The 19,765-nt window shown below is 34.5% G+C and overlaps 1 protein-coding gene across 3 annotated transcripts in view; it reads left to right on the forward strand.

The window, feature by feature from the left end:
- The window catches only part of LOC136975639 (uncharacterized), a 247,966-nt gene that overhangs the window by 81,799 nt on the left and 146,402 nt on the right, over positions 1-19,765 (forward strand). For all 3 annotated transcript variants that reach the window (XM_067270713.1, XM_067270715.1, XM_067270714.1), the window contains exon 9: positions 6,313-6,377. In XM_067270713.1, the coding sequence (XP_067126814.1) occupies positions 6,313-6,377 (65 nt within the window). The remainder of the gene's footprint in view (positions 1-6,312; positions 6,378-19,765) is intronic.

The raw sequence follows: 19,765 nt of genomic DNA on the forward strand, positions 1-19,765 counted from the left end.
TATTTGATCCTTTTTTAACTGTTAAATAAAAATCCTAAAGGTTAAAAAGCAAATAGATAAAACAATATTAAAGTCCCTTCAAGAAACTTGAAAGCATTTTCATTCTTTATTAAAGTTCTGTTTCAGGCTAAATAGGATGGGCACAAAGTCCTGCACTTTTATAGAAAATTAGTCATTCATTTAATTTAATTGAGATAAAGTTAGGTTTCTTATTGGTTTGTAATATTTTAATACATTCTGTACATTTTAAGGCTGTTATTAATGTGTTGTAATACTTTGATTTAATGGACTTTTGGCAATATCAAATATCCCTTTTCCTGGTTAGTCTGTTAAGTTGAGAGCCTACTTGTATGGAAGTTTTCTTGTTTTAATAATTATTTAAAATAAACTAGATAAAGCCAAATGACATAAAGATGTGGCAAAATTAAAAAGTAATGATAAAAATATAAATACACTAAAATTTATTTAAAACAGTATCTGAATAAAATTGAAATCTGCCTAAACAGAAAAATCTTTGAAATAGAGAAATTTTCTTTTAAATTTTACTGTAGGTGGAAACCTGTGTAATATGGAGGATTTGGATATGAAGATACCTTAATTTGAATAACGTAGAAAACTAAGATTAAACTTGTAGACAAAAAAGTAAAATTTCCTTTGGATATAATACTTGCCATAGAGCACGACAACTGTATTTTGAGAACAAGTTTGAATCTTTTGAAGAAATGAAGGTAGTGTGACAAAAGTATGTCAGGCAAGGCCACGTATAGATGAGACCAAGATTCATGAAGGCATGTCAGTGCAGTGTAACAAAGGACCAAAATATCAACTGCCTAAAATTTAAGATAAATTTTTAAATTTAAAAAAGAAATGATTTATTATTTACTAGCTGCATGTGCCCAGCATCTCTCAGGCCTTTGAGGGGATGGGAAATTGGTGAGGTTGGGTTGGGGAGAGAGATTAAAAACAATGGTCTCAGTAACTAAAATATACCAATTATACAAAGTTAATATTTTGCAGATTGTCATATTATACACATGCATTTTTACAATAATAAATTATCATCAAAACTTTGTTTAAATTTATTTCTTTTGCATCTTAAATTGTTGCAAAAAATTGAAAGTAAAACACTAAACTTTGAAAACAAATTTTTATTATCTACATTGACTCAAAATATACATGTAATGCAGTGATGTATAAAAGTTATATTCATGCAAATATACATTTCAAAAAACACCACATATCCGATATTTGTAATATAATACAGTTTGAAATACAAAAACTATACAATTAATTTTAATTATAATTTTTGACTTCTTAAATGATATATATTTTTGAATAATTATTTAAACTTACATTTACAAATAATTTTAAAACATTTTTAACATTATACAACAAAAGAATTAAGGTACAGCAAAAATTGTCTGGAATATCTAGATGCTGATATATATATGTATAATAAATTTTAAGTTCAAGTAATATGTGAAATTAATCTGTATTATTATGAAAAACTAGTTGTACCCATGGCTTTGCCTGTGCGGATTTTGCAATTTGATAGAAATAACCCTCCCTTGGTACTTCACTTAAATTCTCAATCATTAATTGTACTAATTTGGTAAAATTACCGATTTTTGTTTGTTTCAAACTATAGAAAGCTTTAGAAATACTATTGCACTATCTATTGGTTATTTGATGAAACTGTCTTTACATGTTGCATATAATATAATTTGTATATTTTTTATGTAAATAAATATGCATATGTTTTTATATATTAATACACCTAAGTACTCAAAAAATACAAAACTTATAAAAAGTAAATGAAGACTAAACCGGAAAATTCTGAACTTCAATATAACATCAATTAAGTACGATAATTTTAAACAAATCAAAAAATATTTATTAAGATAACGAAATTATAGACGACAACTTTTAAAAGATAACAAATTTATTCCATCTGCACAACAAAGCTACAAAATTCAACCAAAAATATGTTTTCCAATATATTTTTTTGTATCCCCTTTTTACCACCTTAGGAGTAGAATGTTGAAAATCAATTCCTTAGTGGTTATCTATGTCATTATAGGAATGCACTGTTAAAATGTCATCTCTAGGTTCAGCAGTTTGCTCTGGGCAATGATGAATCAGTCAGGAAATGTAATTTTATATATATAGATAAATAAAATTCAAATTAATTGTAACATGTTTCCAATTGGTCATTACCATGTAGCTGGAGGAGTTAATTTCCAAAGCCAATAAGATTTATACAAGGTTTCTACACACCTGAAAAGTTGGATTTTTATTTGTGTTCGGAAAAAGTTATGAAATGTCGGAATTTGCCTCCTTGCCTGCTTTTTTGACTTTTTTTGGAAGTTGTATAGATTACTCCCTATGGAATTTCAGGACTTTGAGTATATATTTGAACTCAGGATTGAGACGAGTTCAATGATACCCTACTTTTGGACCAGAGACGAAAAATAAGAAAGTTATCATATTTACGATTTCTTGCCTTTCACAATGCATTCTATGCCATTTTAGAGTTTTCCACTAGGTGGCGCTGCTTGTAGTTCAGTATATGTTTCCTTTTTTTTTCTTTTGTTCAAGAACTATAATGAATCAATAACTAGTGACGTTAAACGCTGTTGACCTGTTGCTCCTTTTGCACGGTGGATATGTTCCAAAGAACACATGTAAAAAAGTACAGTATATACGATCTAAAAAAAATGCTTGATAGGATCCACAACTTGGAAGAAATGAAAAAATAAGCAATTTCCAAAAGAAATGCAAGCTTTTTTATTTTAGCATTATTTATTATTAACATTATTTGTACATAAATATTGTAAACGCAAGGTAACCTAGGAAACAAAATATTCTCTGATGTACTGTACATTACATACAGTACTGTCTGCTTAAAAAACATAAATGAACTCTTGATTTAGAAACATTTAATTTTAAAGCCAATTTTTCAACAAAAAGATTAAATTTTTTAACAATGACACAGTTTTATCAAAAAAATAAATTTAAAAATTCAATAAACTTTCTTCCATAAAAAAAACAGTTGTGTGAAAAGAAGTGGTTTTTTTTGTCAATTGCATAATTTCAGAATTGCATAAAAAGAGGTATAAGTACATTATTAGTATTATGTACAAAATTATATAATTTAGTCATAAAAATCAACTCAAAGCAACTTCTGGAATGTCATTTTTGGGATATGGTACCCAGAATGGTGTATGGTTTAGTCTGTTGTATGATCACTCCTCAAGATATCATTATCGTCACTTTGCCGAATCAGATGATAGCAGTATTCATATTGACCAGTCAGTGTGATAAATTATGATAAAGAATATGAAATTTATTACAATGCTTGATTTTGTTCATTATTATTCATAATGGCCAGGCAATATAAATAATGCCTATATTAATTACTTGGTCCATTACTATAATTTTAAATATTTATGTTAATGAATTTCTTGTTTTCATCAAATATTTTAAAGTTTTGTTTGAGCTAATTAATTGAAAAATAATAATATATTAAATATAAAGAGCTGAAGCATTGAATGCAACAGGGAACCACCATGCGTCTGTATCTTCCCAAGATTTGATGGACAGAAGATTCAGAAATAATCTGTTTAGCAGAGGAATGGATAGGACCACTGTGCAGTTGGTTACCAGGGAGAGGTGCAGCAGACCTGTACTGGAATTACAGGAAGTACACAGAAGGCTGGTCTAGTGGCACCCACGTAGACCAGCCTTGATCCGAAACGTTGGTCGATTATCGGGATGGAATAAATTCCCATGGGCAAATTATGGTTATGCGGTTGTTTATCGTTTCTTACAATCCTGAATATTGTTGGGTTGTGCCAATATATAATCTGGAGATTGATATGATGACTTGTGGTTTGAAATGTTGCGATCAACTTCTGAATTATTTCTATTGGATAACTTGTTGTTGTGCGATCTTTAAGATGTAACTCAGCTCTGTTAAGATGTCATTTATGCTGGTACAATGTGTATGTGCTCTTCTTATTAAGCTCTCTTCCAATAGAAATAATTCAGAAGTTGGATCACAACATATCAAAGCAAGTCATCGCAATACTTCGGGGGTCCAGAAACGAAGGATGGTTGTAAATTATTTTCCCTTTTTACGAGGAATACATAAGAAAGCAGCCAGAGCTGGTAATCTCCAGATTATATATCGGTGAAACCCAACAATATTCAGAATTGTAAGAAATGATAAACAACTGCATAACCATAATTCCATCATGGGAATTTATTCCATCCTGATGATCGACCAATGTTTCAGATCAAGGCTGGTCTACGTGGGTGCCACTAGGCGCAACTTGCAGCAATGGCTTAAAGAACATAAATATACTATTGATAAAATTCTTGATAGCACAACGCTGACAGCTTATGCACATCAGGACATTCAAGTGCAATGGGAGCATCCTTCTATCATCAAACCAGCGTCAAATATAAATACTATGCGATATCTAGAAAAATTGGAGATATTTAAAGCGCATAAAAAATGGGTTGCATCAACCATAGGGATGCTGACAAATTGGCTACCACATGGCGGTCTTTTTATGAAAATTAATTTATTACAGAGTTTTTTTATTTGTCTATTTTTTATTTTTTATTGTTTAATCTATTTCTGTAATTATTTATTTATTATTCACAACTATGATTTCAGTTATGTATCTATATATTTATTTTAGAATTCTGCTTAATGTTTATTTTTAAATTTGCATTCTATATTCACAATCTGTGTCATCTTAACTGATGAAGATCAGTAAAAACATTCAAAAATGTTTTTATTAGTAAAATTTTTTTTGCTGGATTTTTAAATGTGTGTTTTTCTTATTCAAAGTCTGAAAATATGCAACAGCATTTATTATTGTTTCCTGTGGCATAAAAGTTAACCAGCAAAACATTGCATCTGTTTTAGAACATGGATGCTGTGATCTTGTTGGAGATGATATGTTGCCAATCCAGAGACTTCTGCTTAGATTCAGGAGTCATATTAGACATCCATACCTTGTTTCCATGATGATGTAGCTCAACAGTTTATCACCTTCCTCGTGTTATTAGGTCAAAAGTGTCAAAGCAATGGATCTTTTTGTTTTGTGTTCTTCGGTAAGCATCTTTGGAATCCATCAAGACCACAATTTCTTATAGTCCAAGTTTTCTGGCACAATTTTGTTAAGAACTGACCAAGAAACTTTTAGAAAATTCATTGTTAGTGTGGAAATGGTAAACTGTCTGTTTCCACTGATCATGGCATCTATCTATTATATGAACAAGAATGTTGGCAATTACAGATTCCAGTCTGAGTGTGGTTTACCATGCACATTTTCCCAACCTGTCTTAAACAGTCTCACCCTCTTATGAACTTTGCTTTGACTCATGGCATTTGGACCATAAACTTCACAGATCTGCAGGTTTCACATTTCTTGTGGCCAGAAGCAAATAACAGACCTAATTGTACAAGTGACAGGCAGCTCAATATTCTTAAACATTTTCCTAACTGACGAAAAATGCACACATTGCTGACGTAATTTAATATGGCATCTGTTTATGTGCAAGGGATGCCAGGAGACACTGTGCATGTACAAAATTACAAATGTGTGCATTTTAATAAGATATTACCAAACGGTGCCTATTTAAAAAATATTCCTTGTAGTTTTTTTGAATGTAACTGAATTGAAAATAATTATAATAAATTTAATAGTTAGTCTATAAATTACAAATTGCATATTAAAAACTGACATAGCCTTTAGATTTCCGTAATTCTTATACGTTTACTTTTTTAAACTTTGATGAAGCAAAATTAAATTTAAAATTCAAATTTAACTGATTTTATGCAAAAATTATTCTGGATTGATATAGGAATATTATATTGTTTGTTGGGAAAGGTATTTTTTTCCATTGACAATATCTTTGTATTAATTAATAAAAAAAAAATAAAAGGAGTAAATTTGTTTAATATACTTTTTTGGTTATGTTAAATATTTTAGAAATGTAAATAATAGGCAACTCTTTATCAATGTAAACAAATTTCATAAAATCAAAACTAAAATATCTAAAAGTCATACACTAGTGTTTTCAACAGTTTTCATATCTGTTATCCTTAGGCAAAGAATTCAAACTAATAAACAGAGTTACCATAAATTATTAAACAGGGTTGCTTATTGTTTATAATCTCTTTGATGTTGAGTACCATAATGCTTATAAATTTTAGAAATATGATTTCGTTTATATTATTTTATAAATGTTGCTGTTTATATTGGTTATTTACTTTGTTCTTCTGTTTCTTTGTAGAATTATTATCTCCGAGTAATTTATCGCATGTAATGCCAATAGAAAATACAAACTTTGAAAATCAAGTAAGTATTTTGCTTTTTTGGAAGAAATAGTTATTTTTTAATGTATAATTGTGTTCTCTTTAAGCTGCAAGTTTTATTTTAATATTTGATTTATTAAACTACTGATTACATTAACTTTTTTCCACCATTTTAAATTATCAATACACTGGTGTCTAAAATTTTGGACATCAGTGTATTGATAATTTCAAAGACTACCAAGTTTCAAAGATATTTTCTACAATAACATTAAATTGCCTAACAGTAAGTGTAAAATTTTGGCATAGGACACACAATCATAAAGATAGAAAATATTTTATTACAACAGAAAAATATGTTTTCAATTAAGGTATACAGGGCAATATGCTTAATACTCTAAAATTTGATATTTTAACATAAAAATCATTTATTATGAAATATGAAAACCTCTTACTGATATACAATACAAAGAAAAGCAATTAGGTTTAACTAAAAGAGTTGATATACTTGAAAATAATTTAAGAAAAAGAAACTTAGTATTATTTAATGTAGAGGTGAACGAATGTGGAAAATTTATTAGTGACAATTTCAGAGTTGGTTAGAGAAGTGTCTGGTTTATCAAATATAATTTTTGACTGTGTTAAGCATGTGAAGGATAGAATGAAGAAAGCAACAGTTTTGATCATTTGTGTTTCATTCAATGTGAAAAGAGAGAGATTAAAATATTGGAAGAATGTTAATAGTATTTTTGATATTTCTGATTGGAAACAGACTGTATGTATGAGAGAAGATCTGTTTTTGGAGTGTAGGGAGAATAAAAGGAAACAGATGAATAATTTAAGACAGGTTAGAAAACAGAAAAATTACACTTACAATCAAAAATCGAACCTGTTACCGGTATTTATCCTATAGAAAATCGTCCCACAAACGTTTTCCAACTTTTTGAAGTTCTTCTTCAGGTGGAAATGGAATACTTCAGAAAAAATAGAACAAATTTCGAATTGAAAAATTTGCCGATTTCCGCTTCGACAGACATGCACCGTTGTGCGCCAATGTCAAATTATTACTGATATTTGTCAAGGAGGAGTTGCCAGGCTGGTGATAGGTTGAGCTCTTCTTTTTGGTTAATGCATTTATTAGTGTGGCTTATTTTATAAATAGCCATAGCTTCTAACCATTTTATGTGCTTGGGGTGGGGCGTGGTTGCGATGATTTTAGCTTTGTCAAGTTCCACCTCGATATCCTGGTCTGTTGCATAAATACTTAGGGCCATAGTGAGCCTTCCATGTTGTAGATCAGCTTGGTGTTCCTTTAATCTGGTCTTTAATGAGTGCTTAGTAGAGCCAATATAAACAAGTTCTTTTTGCCATCTGTTATCCACTAGAATAAATGCATTAACCAAAAAGAGGAGCTCAACCTATCACCAGCCTGGCAACTCCTCCTTGACAAATATCAGTAATAATTTGACATTGGCGCACAACGGTGCATGTCTGTTGGAGCAGAAATTGGCAAATTTTTTGATTTGAAATTTGTTCTATTTTTTCTGAAGTATTCCATTTCCATTTGAAGAAGAACTTCAAAAAGTTTGAAAACGTTTGTGGGACGATTTTCTATAGGATAAACGCTGGTAACAGGTTTGATTTTTGATTGTAAGTGTAATATACTTCCGGTGTTAGTAAAGGGTTGAACAATATTGTAAACAGAAAAATTGCATACTACAAAGGTAATAAGTGAAAATGCTCAGAAAGGTGGTAAGGATATAGAGGAGATTTGTGCTACCAATTCTTTTTTAGGAGTAAGCATGATTCACTGAACAAGCAAGATACTCTAAAAGTTTTTAGCTGGAATATGAATGATGGAAGGAGAAATGTGAAATTGATTATTAGAAAACTGAGAAATGTTGATGGAAACCTGTTGGGGAAATGGATATTAGGAAACCACCATTAAATGTAAATAATGTATATGATTTTTATGAAATTAGTGCTACCAGTATATTTGAGGAAGGGTGTAAAAATAGTGGAATGATATTGATAATAGATAAAATACTGAAAGGTGTTGTGGTTTGTTTTTTCAGGGTAAAGTTATTTGAAATAAGTTTGAAAAATAAGTATTTAGTGTATTTAAGCTGTTTGGCAGCTTTGGCACTCTGCCCCAAAATTGTCTTTTTATTGTATCCAGTTAAAAGAAAAGTAAAACTAGAATGCACACTTTTATTTAACAGGGAAAATGGAGTTTAAAATAAGTCATTCACAATTTGCATTTAAATATTCAACAAGATACTTGCAAAAGTTTACATATAGCTAATAATATGTTCAAACAATAATATTTTTATTCAAGAATTGGGCTAGGTAGAGGTTATCTTTAGCCTAGCAAAGACTGTTTGGGAAATTCATTATTCTATGGAGATCACATATTTGCAATAAGATGTGGGACAAATTTTTTAGTTTTTTTTTAGATGAAAGATGTGTATTATATGCCATACAAAATTGTATTTATATACATAAAAGTTTTCATTTAAATGTACTTAGGATAGATATTAAAAATACACAGAGTTAATTTGGTATAAAATCATTTTTAAAGATTTAGCAGACAAAATAAAGTGTGCATTAATGAATTTCTGAAAACTATAATTACGAATTTATTTAATCTAATATGAGATGGGAGTCAAATCTGCTCTTATAACACAAGCTGTATATGAATGAATAAGATGGAATAATTCACATGATACAACGAGAACGAATTATCATATTATTTTTTATTTTAACAAATTATGCATGAAAAAGCAAATATGTAGAAATAAGTAACAATAGTATTAACAATATTATGACAAAAATTGCTTTTTTGTGTTGGATTGTTCAGACATAACATAATAATGTTTTAAAGGGCAGAGAATGAAAGATAATTTTATGAAGTTTTTTGTATTTTTTATGAAATATACTTTTATAAAACTAGTAAGTTATAGTCTTTGCATAATATTTTAAACTATATATTTTGTTTTTGCTACTTTGAACTGAATAGGGTTTTTCAAACGGGATTCCGATTGATTTTTTTAATTTAGGAAATCCTGCAAATTTCTCAAAAATTCACTTTTTTCTTATTTTGCATTAAGGTTGAGGAAATTTTGCAAATAGAAAATATAATTAACTCATAAATTGTCAGAATACATTTGTATTTATTTGTTTTAAACCTACTTATTAGTTTTTTAAATTTTTGTTCGTTATGGCATGTCACAAATGATCAATAATCAATACATAGCTTATTTGTGGCAGAACTCTGAAAATTCTTTATTTGTCAGAACCTGTAATGTCTGGAATAATAGTGTGAGATCGGTCTAACCGATATGTGATTTCTGGCGCCTTTTAGGGTTCCGAAAAGGTCGAAACCCCACTCGAATGACACCAATATGTGAGAACGGGGGGGAGGTCAGAGGAAGTCGTATCTCCTGTTTCTCCGACTCACTTGTCAAGGATGGCTGTTACGCGTTTCTGAGTTACGCGTTATGTGAGTGGATAGGAGGGGAGACAGATGGGGTCGACGATAAGGCGAAGCGATATTCGAGACAAAGAGGAGACCATTTAACAATTATAACAAGATTTATTAAGATATAACAATGGACACAAATACAAAGCCTGACTAATTTCCCTAAGTCACATAGGGGGAGAGAGAGAGAGCTCACAGATTCGGTTCATACCTCATTATTCGTTCTTATAGAGTTAGTACTTGGTTATCCTGGATGTGGAGAGTAGTATCCAAAATAGCACAGTTTTATAATGTCGCGACTGAGCGCGGAGACGTTCGGAGAAGGTCCGAGTCAGTGACGACAAGCGACGGCGTTTTGTCCGGCAGATGATAGGAGACTCCCCCGAGGGGGTGGAAGGAGTGGCTTTTATAAGTTTTTGTCTGGGAAATCGTCACTGTGATCGTAAGCGGATGACGATTTGTGTCATAGGTGTTCCCAGGATTCAAAATACATGACGAATTCGGACGCTAAGTGTAAACTAAGGTTGCAAGACGATCTAGGTTTCAATTTAAGAACAAAGGATTGTTGACAGTTATCTGGCCGGGGACGCATAGTTTCTCGTCCAGGGCCGTTTTTCGACAGGATGTTTATACTAGGAAAAATTCCTAAAACGAATTATTACAAAAAGTGACTCTGATAAAATCCAGATCTCACAATAGTGCTTATGCTGTCTTAATTTTTAACCATTTCCAGTGTCTTCAATAACTGTGTAAATTGAGGTTGTACAAATTGGGCAAGGATACAAACGAGTACGTAGTCTGCAAATATGAAGTTTTTCTTCATAAACCTGGTTATTAAAGAAAAACGAATTGCCAAATTATTGGGCCATAAGCTTGATGTTTCTATTAAAGCAGCCAAGGTAGACAAATCAAGAATACTAGAGAGCAAAAGAAGTACTACAATCTTGAAAACAAACTAGAAATCTTCCAGGCTATAGGTGAAAAAACACATAATATTTGTCTTCTCTTAAATGCATTAAAGACGATTCCACCCACATGAATTGAATTGGAAAGGGCATTCTTTGTAGCAGGATTTTACATTAGTTAAATAAAAACCAGATGGAGTGATTGGAGTATCGACCATCTTTGCTGTTTAAAATCTTATTATAAAAATTTACAATAATATTTTGTATTGTTTTATTTTAAAAACGAAAGTTATGTTTTAAGTTAGAGGTTTGATCTAAGTTCTTTTTGTTTTTTTGATTTTCAACTCAATTCAAAGCATTTTGTTGTTGTTGTTGTTGTTGTTGTTGTTGTTGTATGCAGTTTCCAGCAAACTTTAATGAATTTTTTTTATTTGTGAAAATTTCTACTTAATTCAAAGGTAATTTTTAATATATATCTTACACAGCATTATTAATATAATTTTGTAGGTTGCAGAATGTATTAAATTACTTTAAAAAATGAAAAATAATTATATCATTTGATTTCAAGATATTTTGTATATTTTAAAAATAATTAATTTTATCCTGGAATTCCGGGACAAGCAAAAGACTGGGAAATGAGAAACCCTAGTACTGAAATATTCATTGTATATTTCTTATTCCTTTTGTATACTTCTCTCCTTGACTGTTTTAACCTGTCTTTGTGAAGAAAACTATATCTGTAAAGTACTAATTGAATCCAAATGACTAAAGCACTATTGCAAGATGATCGCTACTTACTGACCGTCAACCCAACGGGTACTTCACACGGGTTCGCATGGAAAAAAAAGTTATGCCAGGCCTGGACTTTCGCGTGCGCTGGAAATTATAACTATAATTAGTCAACCAATAATAAAGACAAAATTAAGTTTTAATATGAACTAATACGACTATGTAAAAATTAATAAATTCCAAAACAATTTATTTCACAAAGGACACTTATTTCGAATCGACAAACAAGATAACTTACTACTCATTAATTACTATCTAAAACTAGTCCCGAGACTTCCGACAAAATCAAAATTCAACTTATAACTATGTACAATTCAAACTTAGACTCTATGACTATTCGTCACCTCAACTATAAGAATCTTCTATCCAATTTCTCTCTGTCAAAAAAACTTTCTTATCCTTTTCTTTCAATCTGGAATTCACCTGCTCGAACCTCGCTTTCGACTTCCTAGGTAGCACACCTCGCTCTCAATCAATTGGAAGCTCACCTCGATCGTCTTGTCGGAACTTGCTCTTTTTATAGTCGTGAGGTGACGTTACAGTCGTTCTCTGAAACCACTCCCTCATTTACATACTTAGATGCTAACAGTGGTTTATATTTTTAACTGGTCAGCGTATTTCGACAATTGACTAACGACTTTTACATTACTTTCACTTAATTACTTTTTACACAATTAAGATGTCTATTTTTAAGTCATTTAGTACTCCTGATTCTAAGTATATGTGTGGGGTCTCCCCCCTTTTCTCAAGTCAGAATGTCCATATGAACTTCCGAATAAGGGTGCGCAATGGCGCATTAGTTTTGTTTTTTTTTTTTTTCCTATGGCGCTTCGTCGGTTTGGTGAGTTGGTTCTTTTATTCTTTTTGTTTGTTCCAGAGGGTGAGTGGGGAACTTTTGCTCTAACTAAACATAAGCCCCAAAATTAAAGTATACATAATGAAAACAAAAAATAGAAAATAAAAATACAGCTCGGACTCAGTTCCTTACATATCTATTCCCAAAGATTTGTCTAGCAACACTAGACCAAGGACCAACAAACAGTAAAAGATACCAACTTAAACTTGAATTAATTAATTATTGTATTTCTGCATCTATAAGTGCATGCTCTTACAGATGGGACAAAATTAGCACTATATTCTGCAAAGTACCTAAAAACTCACTATTTTTTAAAACACTTATATGGTATCAGAAGTAGCTTTTTAATTTTGGCTTTTTTTTTTTAATAATGGTTTCCACAGAGACATAATTGAATAGTTATGTATAAGAACCCCTGTAAGAGTTAATTGTGGACCTGATATTGTCTTGAGTAATATGGTCAATGCTTCCTTTTTGTGGAAGAGAGCTGTCATTCAAGATAGATAAAAGGACTGAATGGCATATGCAGGTTGAATTAGTTATGAGGCAAAGAATCCGTTTACAGTTAAAACTGTTTTATTTAAATAAAGGAGGGCTTACAGACAAAAGTCTTCTTCTACAGATAAGTCGATTACATGAGATAAGTGTGCATTATCTTTTGCAGTAGTCTGACTCTTAATCCAAGTTTAAGCTGGCATCTTTTACTGCTTGTTGGTCCCTGGTCTAGTGTTGCTAGGCAAATCTTTGGGAATAGATATAGTTTTCTTCACAAAGACAGGTTAAAACAGTCAAGGAGAGAAGTGACAACATTTTGTTTGGGCAAAAAGATTGAAGGAAACTTTCATCCCAAGATGGACATGTTAAGTTTCAAAGTGACCTTTGAACTTTTGTTGGGGACGGTGCCAAAAATGCTTACACAAACACCTTTTGATGAACAAAAATGATTTTAATTACAAAAAGACAGTCATTACTCGACCCTGAAGATACCAGCCAATCCAGTAAGGTAACAAATCAAATTCGCACACGTCTTGACAGCCATAGACTATTCCAAATAAATAAAACAAAAATACCCAAATAGCAAATTAAACTAAATTAAATAGCAGAACTAATATCAACAGAGTTACAATTACATCTTAAACCCTTCAACTTGTAGTGCTACGCAACTATGTATTATTGTTATTATTATTATTATTAATTATTTTCTCGGTTTCCTTTTTGTATGTATCGGGTTTTCTTGGTTTGTACCGTGTCGCGTGGAATTTTCTTATGATGTCACCTTAGGATACGTGAGAAGCTTTCTGATTGGTCCAGAGTGGGACAATAAGTGAAGCGGACTTCCGGAGAGCGGGAAATATAAATTGAGGGACTCTCACGATTGAGGACACTTTTTGGCTGCTTTTGGATTCGTCGAGGAAGGTTGCCGAGGAAGGGTCAGCAAGGACGTCGGAGTTAGACCGGGAGAACAGGAGTCTAGAAAGGGCGACCACTTTCAGTCGGGAAGCACAATCCGTTTCCATCGTAGTGTAATTGAGAAGTATCAACGAGGGACGTACTTCTGGTGACGTAAATTACGTTCAGGTATCGGAAAGAACTATTAGTTTTGTGAATTAACGTAAAGAAAAGGAACGCTTGGAACTCGAGATCGTGTTGCATTTACTTAACATAATACCGTGATTCGTCGAAGGCTAATATATGCAATTATTGTATAGAAGGAAAATGTGTATGTATATATGTATATAGAGTATTGTAAATTTCGTTAGTTTTAAGTCGTGTATCGTGTAAACTTGAGGGTTAGGAAGCATCTCGCGGTTATTGTACTGTTAGAATAAATTACTGTTGTTTCGCCAAATTCGTGCACGTGTAATTGGTCATTACTTGAGTCCTTAACATACATCCTTATTACATCCGTGGACTTAGATCCATCGGATAATCAACATTGGCGTCCGCGACAGGATATTGATCGGGTTGTTTGTTGTAAAAGGACCGACCAAACGTGCATCTTGTATTAACCCCTCATCCTACTGCCGCTTATATCTGTAATTATAGCCATTGGAATTGTAAATTATATTATTGTAAAACCAAAAGGTTTCGGTAAACTATGGATGAACAAATTACCAGCGGATCTTCAGGGGCAGGGGAATTGGGCAATGTGCCTATTGTAACGGGATTTATGGGCATGATCCCATGTTTTTCGAACCTGCCCGGAGATATTTTAGATGTGAGTAGGTTTTTCCAAACCGTCGAGAACGTCGCGTCGTTGGCAAGCTGGGATGAGACTGTGAAGGTCACCGTAGTTCAAGCCCGCCTAAAAGGTGAGCCCTTGTCTTTATTTTTCGATTTAAGGGACCAGGGCGTCATGAGCTATGATGAAATAAGGAGGGCTCTTATAAAGTGCTTTGGTCGTAAAGAAAAAGAACAGGACCCGTTTGATCAGGTATTAAAGATCTCCCAGAGAAGAGGGGAGAGGGTTTGCGAATACGGGATTAGGATTAAGTCGTTGTTTTCACGAGCGGTGACGCGCAATTCTAATTTAGCGACGCTTCGCGACAATGCTGTTAAGGAATGCTTTATAAAAGGACTACTAGCGGAGATTAGGAGGCAGGTGATGCAGAGGCGGCCGGACACCTTGGATGAGGCGATAGTAAAGGCCGAAGAAGAAGAGGAAATCGAATCGGCCTGCAACAAACGAGGTGGGATAAGTGAGGTATGCGCAAATGTTGAGCATGAAAGGGGGTTGGAGAGAAGGGAAGTACAATTGGGTAAGCGTGTAGAGGAGTTGGAGACTCAAATAAGGAGTTTGACCGAGTCCATGGCATCTTTACTCGAGCACATGAAGGGGAACAATAACCGCGAGAGGTGGGGAAAAGAGCGCCGTTGTTACACGTGTGGTGAAATAGGCCATATTTCGAGAAAATGCAACAAGAGAAGAGGTTTAAACTAGTCAGAGGTCATTTGAAAGGTCAGGCGAATGACCGGTTAGTTAAATTAGAACTGACCAGAAAGATCCACTTGTCAGACCGGGGGTTACCGATTGTAAGAGGTGTAATCCTAGGACGTGAAATTGCTGGTCTAGTAGATACAGGTGCAGAAAGGACCGTAATTAAGAATGAATTGACTGAATATATCAGGCGTGAAAATAGGAATTGGGTGGTCCCAAACAATTCATGTATTAGTGGGATGTCGGGAGCACTCATAAACAGTGATGAGGCCGTAGCAATCGAGTGCTGTTTCCACGATGGGAAAAAGGTATGCACGACAACACCAAGTGTTGGGTTTCCTGAAAGGGCAGGTTACGAGATGATCATCGGGATGGACATTATTTGCCAGCACCCTGGGCTGTTGGTGGGGATCGAATCAGTGGTTAAGGCAGATAAGCAAGGTCGTGAAGGGAGATTTTGTATTAATATAAATAGTGAGGTAGGGGTGGCAGAGGTAGAAAGAGAGGTGTGGAGATTGGATCACCTAGATGAACCGGTTAAGAGGAAAATAATAAATATTTTGAGAAAGTATCCGGACGCTATTGCTAGCGAAATTGCCGAGTTATCTGGCACTAGCAGACATATGCACTCTGTTAGCCTGACGTCGGAACGTCCGGTCAACGTTAGACAGTACCGAATTCCGTACAGTTACTTACCTGGCCTTAAGAAGCAAGTTAGTGAGCTGATAAAAGCAGGTATATGTGAGGAGAGCTCATCGGAGTGGAACTCTCCTATACATGTTGTTCCTAAAAGCTCTGGTGAGATTCGTATCACTTTGGACCTGCGAAAAATTAATGATATAACAGAACCCCAAATATTCCCGATGGCTCGAATAGACGACATCTTATCCCAACTTAATGGGAACAGATATTTCTCGGTATTGGACTTAAAAGCAGGGTATTTCCAGATTCCTCTAGATCCCAAGGTAAGACACATATTTGCGTTCTCCACACCATGGGGAAAATACCAACTTTGTAGGATGCCTCAGGGTGGGAAGAATAGTGGGAGGTTTTTTCCAATACATTATGACGAAGATCTTAGCAAAATTTGTCGGAAATAGCTGCTTTGTGTTTCAAGATGATATTGTATTATTTTCACAAAGTTTGGAGGATCATCTTGAGCTTGTCGATCGAGTAATTAGTACATTAAGGGATGAGGGCCTAAAATTAAATCCGAGTAAATGCCAAATATTAGCAAAGGAGGTGAGATATTTAGGACATATTATTAATAGCGAGGGTGTGCGACCTGATCCCAACAATGTTGAGTCGATCAAGAAAGTGGAAACACCTCGTAGTGTAAAAGAGGTCCGCAGTTTTCTCGGTGTGGTTGGATTTTTTCGGAATTTTATCCCGTCGTTTTCCGATATCGCTGCTCCATTAACAGAACTCACCAAGAAAGGGAAGAGATTTTTATGGAGCCCAGAATGTCAGAGAGGTTTTGAAAAGTTAAAAGAGGCAATAGCAAGCCCACCAATTCTAGCTCACCCGGATTTTGATAGACCATTCTATTTGCACACTGACGCATCTGACAACGCGGCAGCTGCGGTGCTCGAACAACGGCACGAAAAGGGACTGGCTCCGATAGGCTATTTTAGTAGGAGATTTCAAGGGGCAGAAATCAATTATTCCACAATTGAGAAAGAATGTCTAGCAATTGTTTTAGCCTTAAGACACTTCAAATTTTTAATTCTAGGCCAAAAAACGATAATACTCTCTGACCATAAACCCCTTGTGTTCCTTAGCAACATTCAAAATGGGAGCAAGCGTCTGACTCGTTGGATAATGGAGATTATGGACTACCATATAGAAGTCCAACATGTGAAAGGCGTTGACAATAAAGTAGCGGACTTCCTTTCGAGGAACGTTAACGGGGTTCATCACTTCGATGTTGAATCTACAAGGGCTGTAATCCCTAATAGATACGAGATTGGTTTATCACAGGATCGCGATGAAACTTTTGGCCCCATAAAAAGGGATTTACTGAGAAGCCCCGGGAATAGAAATATTGGGAGCTATATGCACCAGTATGTAGTAATAAGCGAATGCCTGTATAGAAGAAGCCTCTTGAAGTCCCGTGACAAGTATGTTAGCCAATTATGCGTAGGGGAGGATCTTGCTAGGGAAGTGATTAAGGCTGTTCACGAAAACAATCTGTCGGGGCATTGGGGCGTGCGAAAAACTATAATTAACATTGAGAAACACTATTATATTCGGAATTTGAGAGAGAAGGTCGAAGGTGTCATTAAGACGTGTGAAAGGTGCCAGAGGCATAATGTACACAAAGGAAAGGCTCCTTTCCAAGAAAACGAGACGGCTGAGGCACCTTTCCAAAAGATTGCTGTGGATATAGTAGGACCTATCCGCACATCGAGCAGCGGTAACCGATTCATCCTTGTAATAGTAGATATTTTCACTCGTTTCGTCGAAGCACACCCTTTGAAGGACCAAACTGCATGGTCTGTGAGTAATACAATATTTAATGAAATCGTTTGTAGGTACGGTGCCCCAGAAGTAATTATTTCCGATAGAGGTACCAACTTTCTATCATCTTTATTCTCGGACTGTTGCAAGTGGTTAGGAATTAGGAGGAACATTACTACCGCTTATCGACCTTGTGCGAATGGCACGTGCGAACGGGTGAACAGATCGTTAGTCGAAATGATAACTAAATCCTCTGACGATGGGAGAGTCGAATGGGATGAAATGATACCTTCTGCATGTTTTGCCTATAACAATTCGCACCACACTGCCATAAATGAGTCACCTGCCTTCCTCTTGTATGGTGTTGATCCCCGTACCCCTAATATCGAATACCTGCCTGATGATATGTCTACCGATGAGCGTAGGGCATTCCTGGTCACGAAACTCCGTGCATTACGGGAAAATGCGAGTATCCATGCGCGAAATTACAACAAGAAAGGAAGGGATTATCGAAGCAAAGGGAGAACATTAGTAAGTTTTTCGGAAGGGCAGAGGGTTTGGGTGAGAAAGAAAGGTGTTAAAGGGAATAAGTTTTCTTATAATTATAAAGGACCCTTTCGGATCACCAAGGTGATAAACCCAACTACGTATCGTGTGGAGGGTTGCAATATGAAGGATCAGGAGACTGTCCATGTCGATCGCCTAAAACCTTGCTATGGCTATCCGATTTGTAATAAGAAAAAAAAGAGGGAGGATAGAGGAATTGTACTGGAGGATGATGATGAAGTCCTGGATGATCGGTTGGTGAGGAGACGTGGGGTGGTCACTAACACGCAAGGTGTTGACACAAGTGGTGTGCAGAAGTGCACTGACCTTGAGGTGCGTAAGAAACCTTATAACCTACGTGAACGCAAAATTGATTTCCGTAGTTTGCACTACGGGAAGTGAGTCGCTTGGGGGGGGAGATATGTAGTGCTACGCAACTATGTATTATTGTTATTATTATTATTATTAATTATTTTCTCGGTTTCCTTTTTGTATGTATCGGGTTTTCTTGGTTTGTACCGTGTCGCGTGGAATTTTCTTATGATGTCACCTTAGGATACGTGAGAAGCTTTCTGATTGGTCCAGAGTGGGACAATAAGTGAAGCGGACTTCCGGAGAGCGGGAAATATAAATTGAGGGACTCTCACGATTGAGGACACTTTTTGGCTGCTTTTGGATTCGTCGAGGAAGGTTGCCGAGGAAGGGTCAGCAAGGACGTCGGAGTTAGACCGGGAGAACAGGAGTCTAGAAAGGGCGACCACTTTCAGTCGGGAAGCACAATCCGTTTCCATCGTAGTGTAATTGAGAAGTATCAACGAGGGACGTACTTCTGGTGACGTAAATTACGTTCAGGTATCGGAAAGAACTATTAGTTTTGTGAATTAACGTAAAGAAAAGGAACGCTTGGAACTCGAGATCGTGTTGCATTTACTTAACATAATACCGTGATTCGTCGAAGGCTAATATATGCAATTATTGTATAGAAGGAAAATGTGTATGTATATATGTATATAGAGTATTGTAAATTTCGTTAGTTTTAAGTCGTGTATCGTGTAAACTTGAGGGTTAGGAAGCATCTCGCGGTTATTGTACTGTTAGAATAAATTACTGTTGTTTCGCCAAATTCGTGCACGTGTAATTGGTCATTACTTGAGTCCTTAACATACATCCTTATTACATCCGTGGACTTAGATCCATCGGATAATCAACAAACTAAATATACAAACAATATCTTGCTGGTAAGTGGTTGTACACTTCAAGCCTTAGCATTTGTTAGGTTTTTATTTATTTATGTAATTATTTATCACATAACTCTAAATGAGAAAATGTAGAACAACTTTTGAATTTTAAGTGCATTTCTGAATATTAGTTATTGTAACAATCACATGTACATTCCAGAATTAGAATGTTAAGCTTTATAGACCTGAAACAGATTTATTATTAGATTAAAAACACTTGT

This window comes from Centruroides vittatus, unplaced genomic scaffold (assembly GCF_030686945.1).
Source record: "Centruroides vittatus isolate TY-2023 unplaced genomic scaffold, ASM3068694v2 contig_377, whole genome shotgun sequence".
Lineage (NCBI taxonomy): Eukaryota > Metazoa > Arthropoda > Arachnida > Scorpiones > Buthidae > Centruroides > Centruroides vittatus.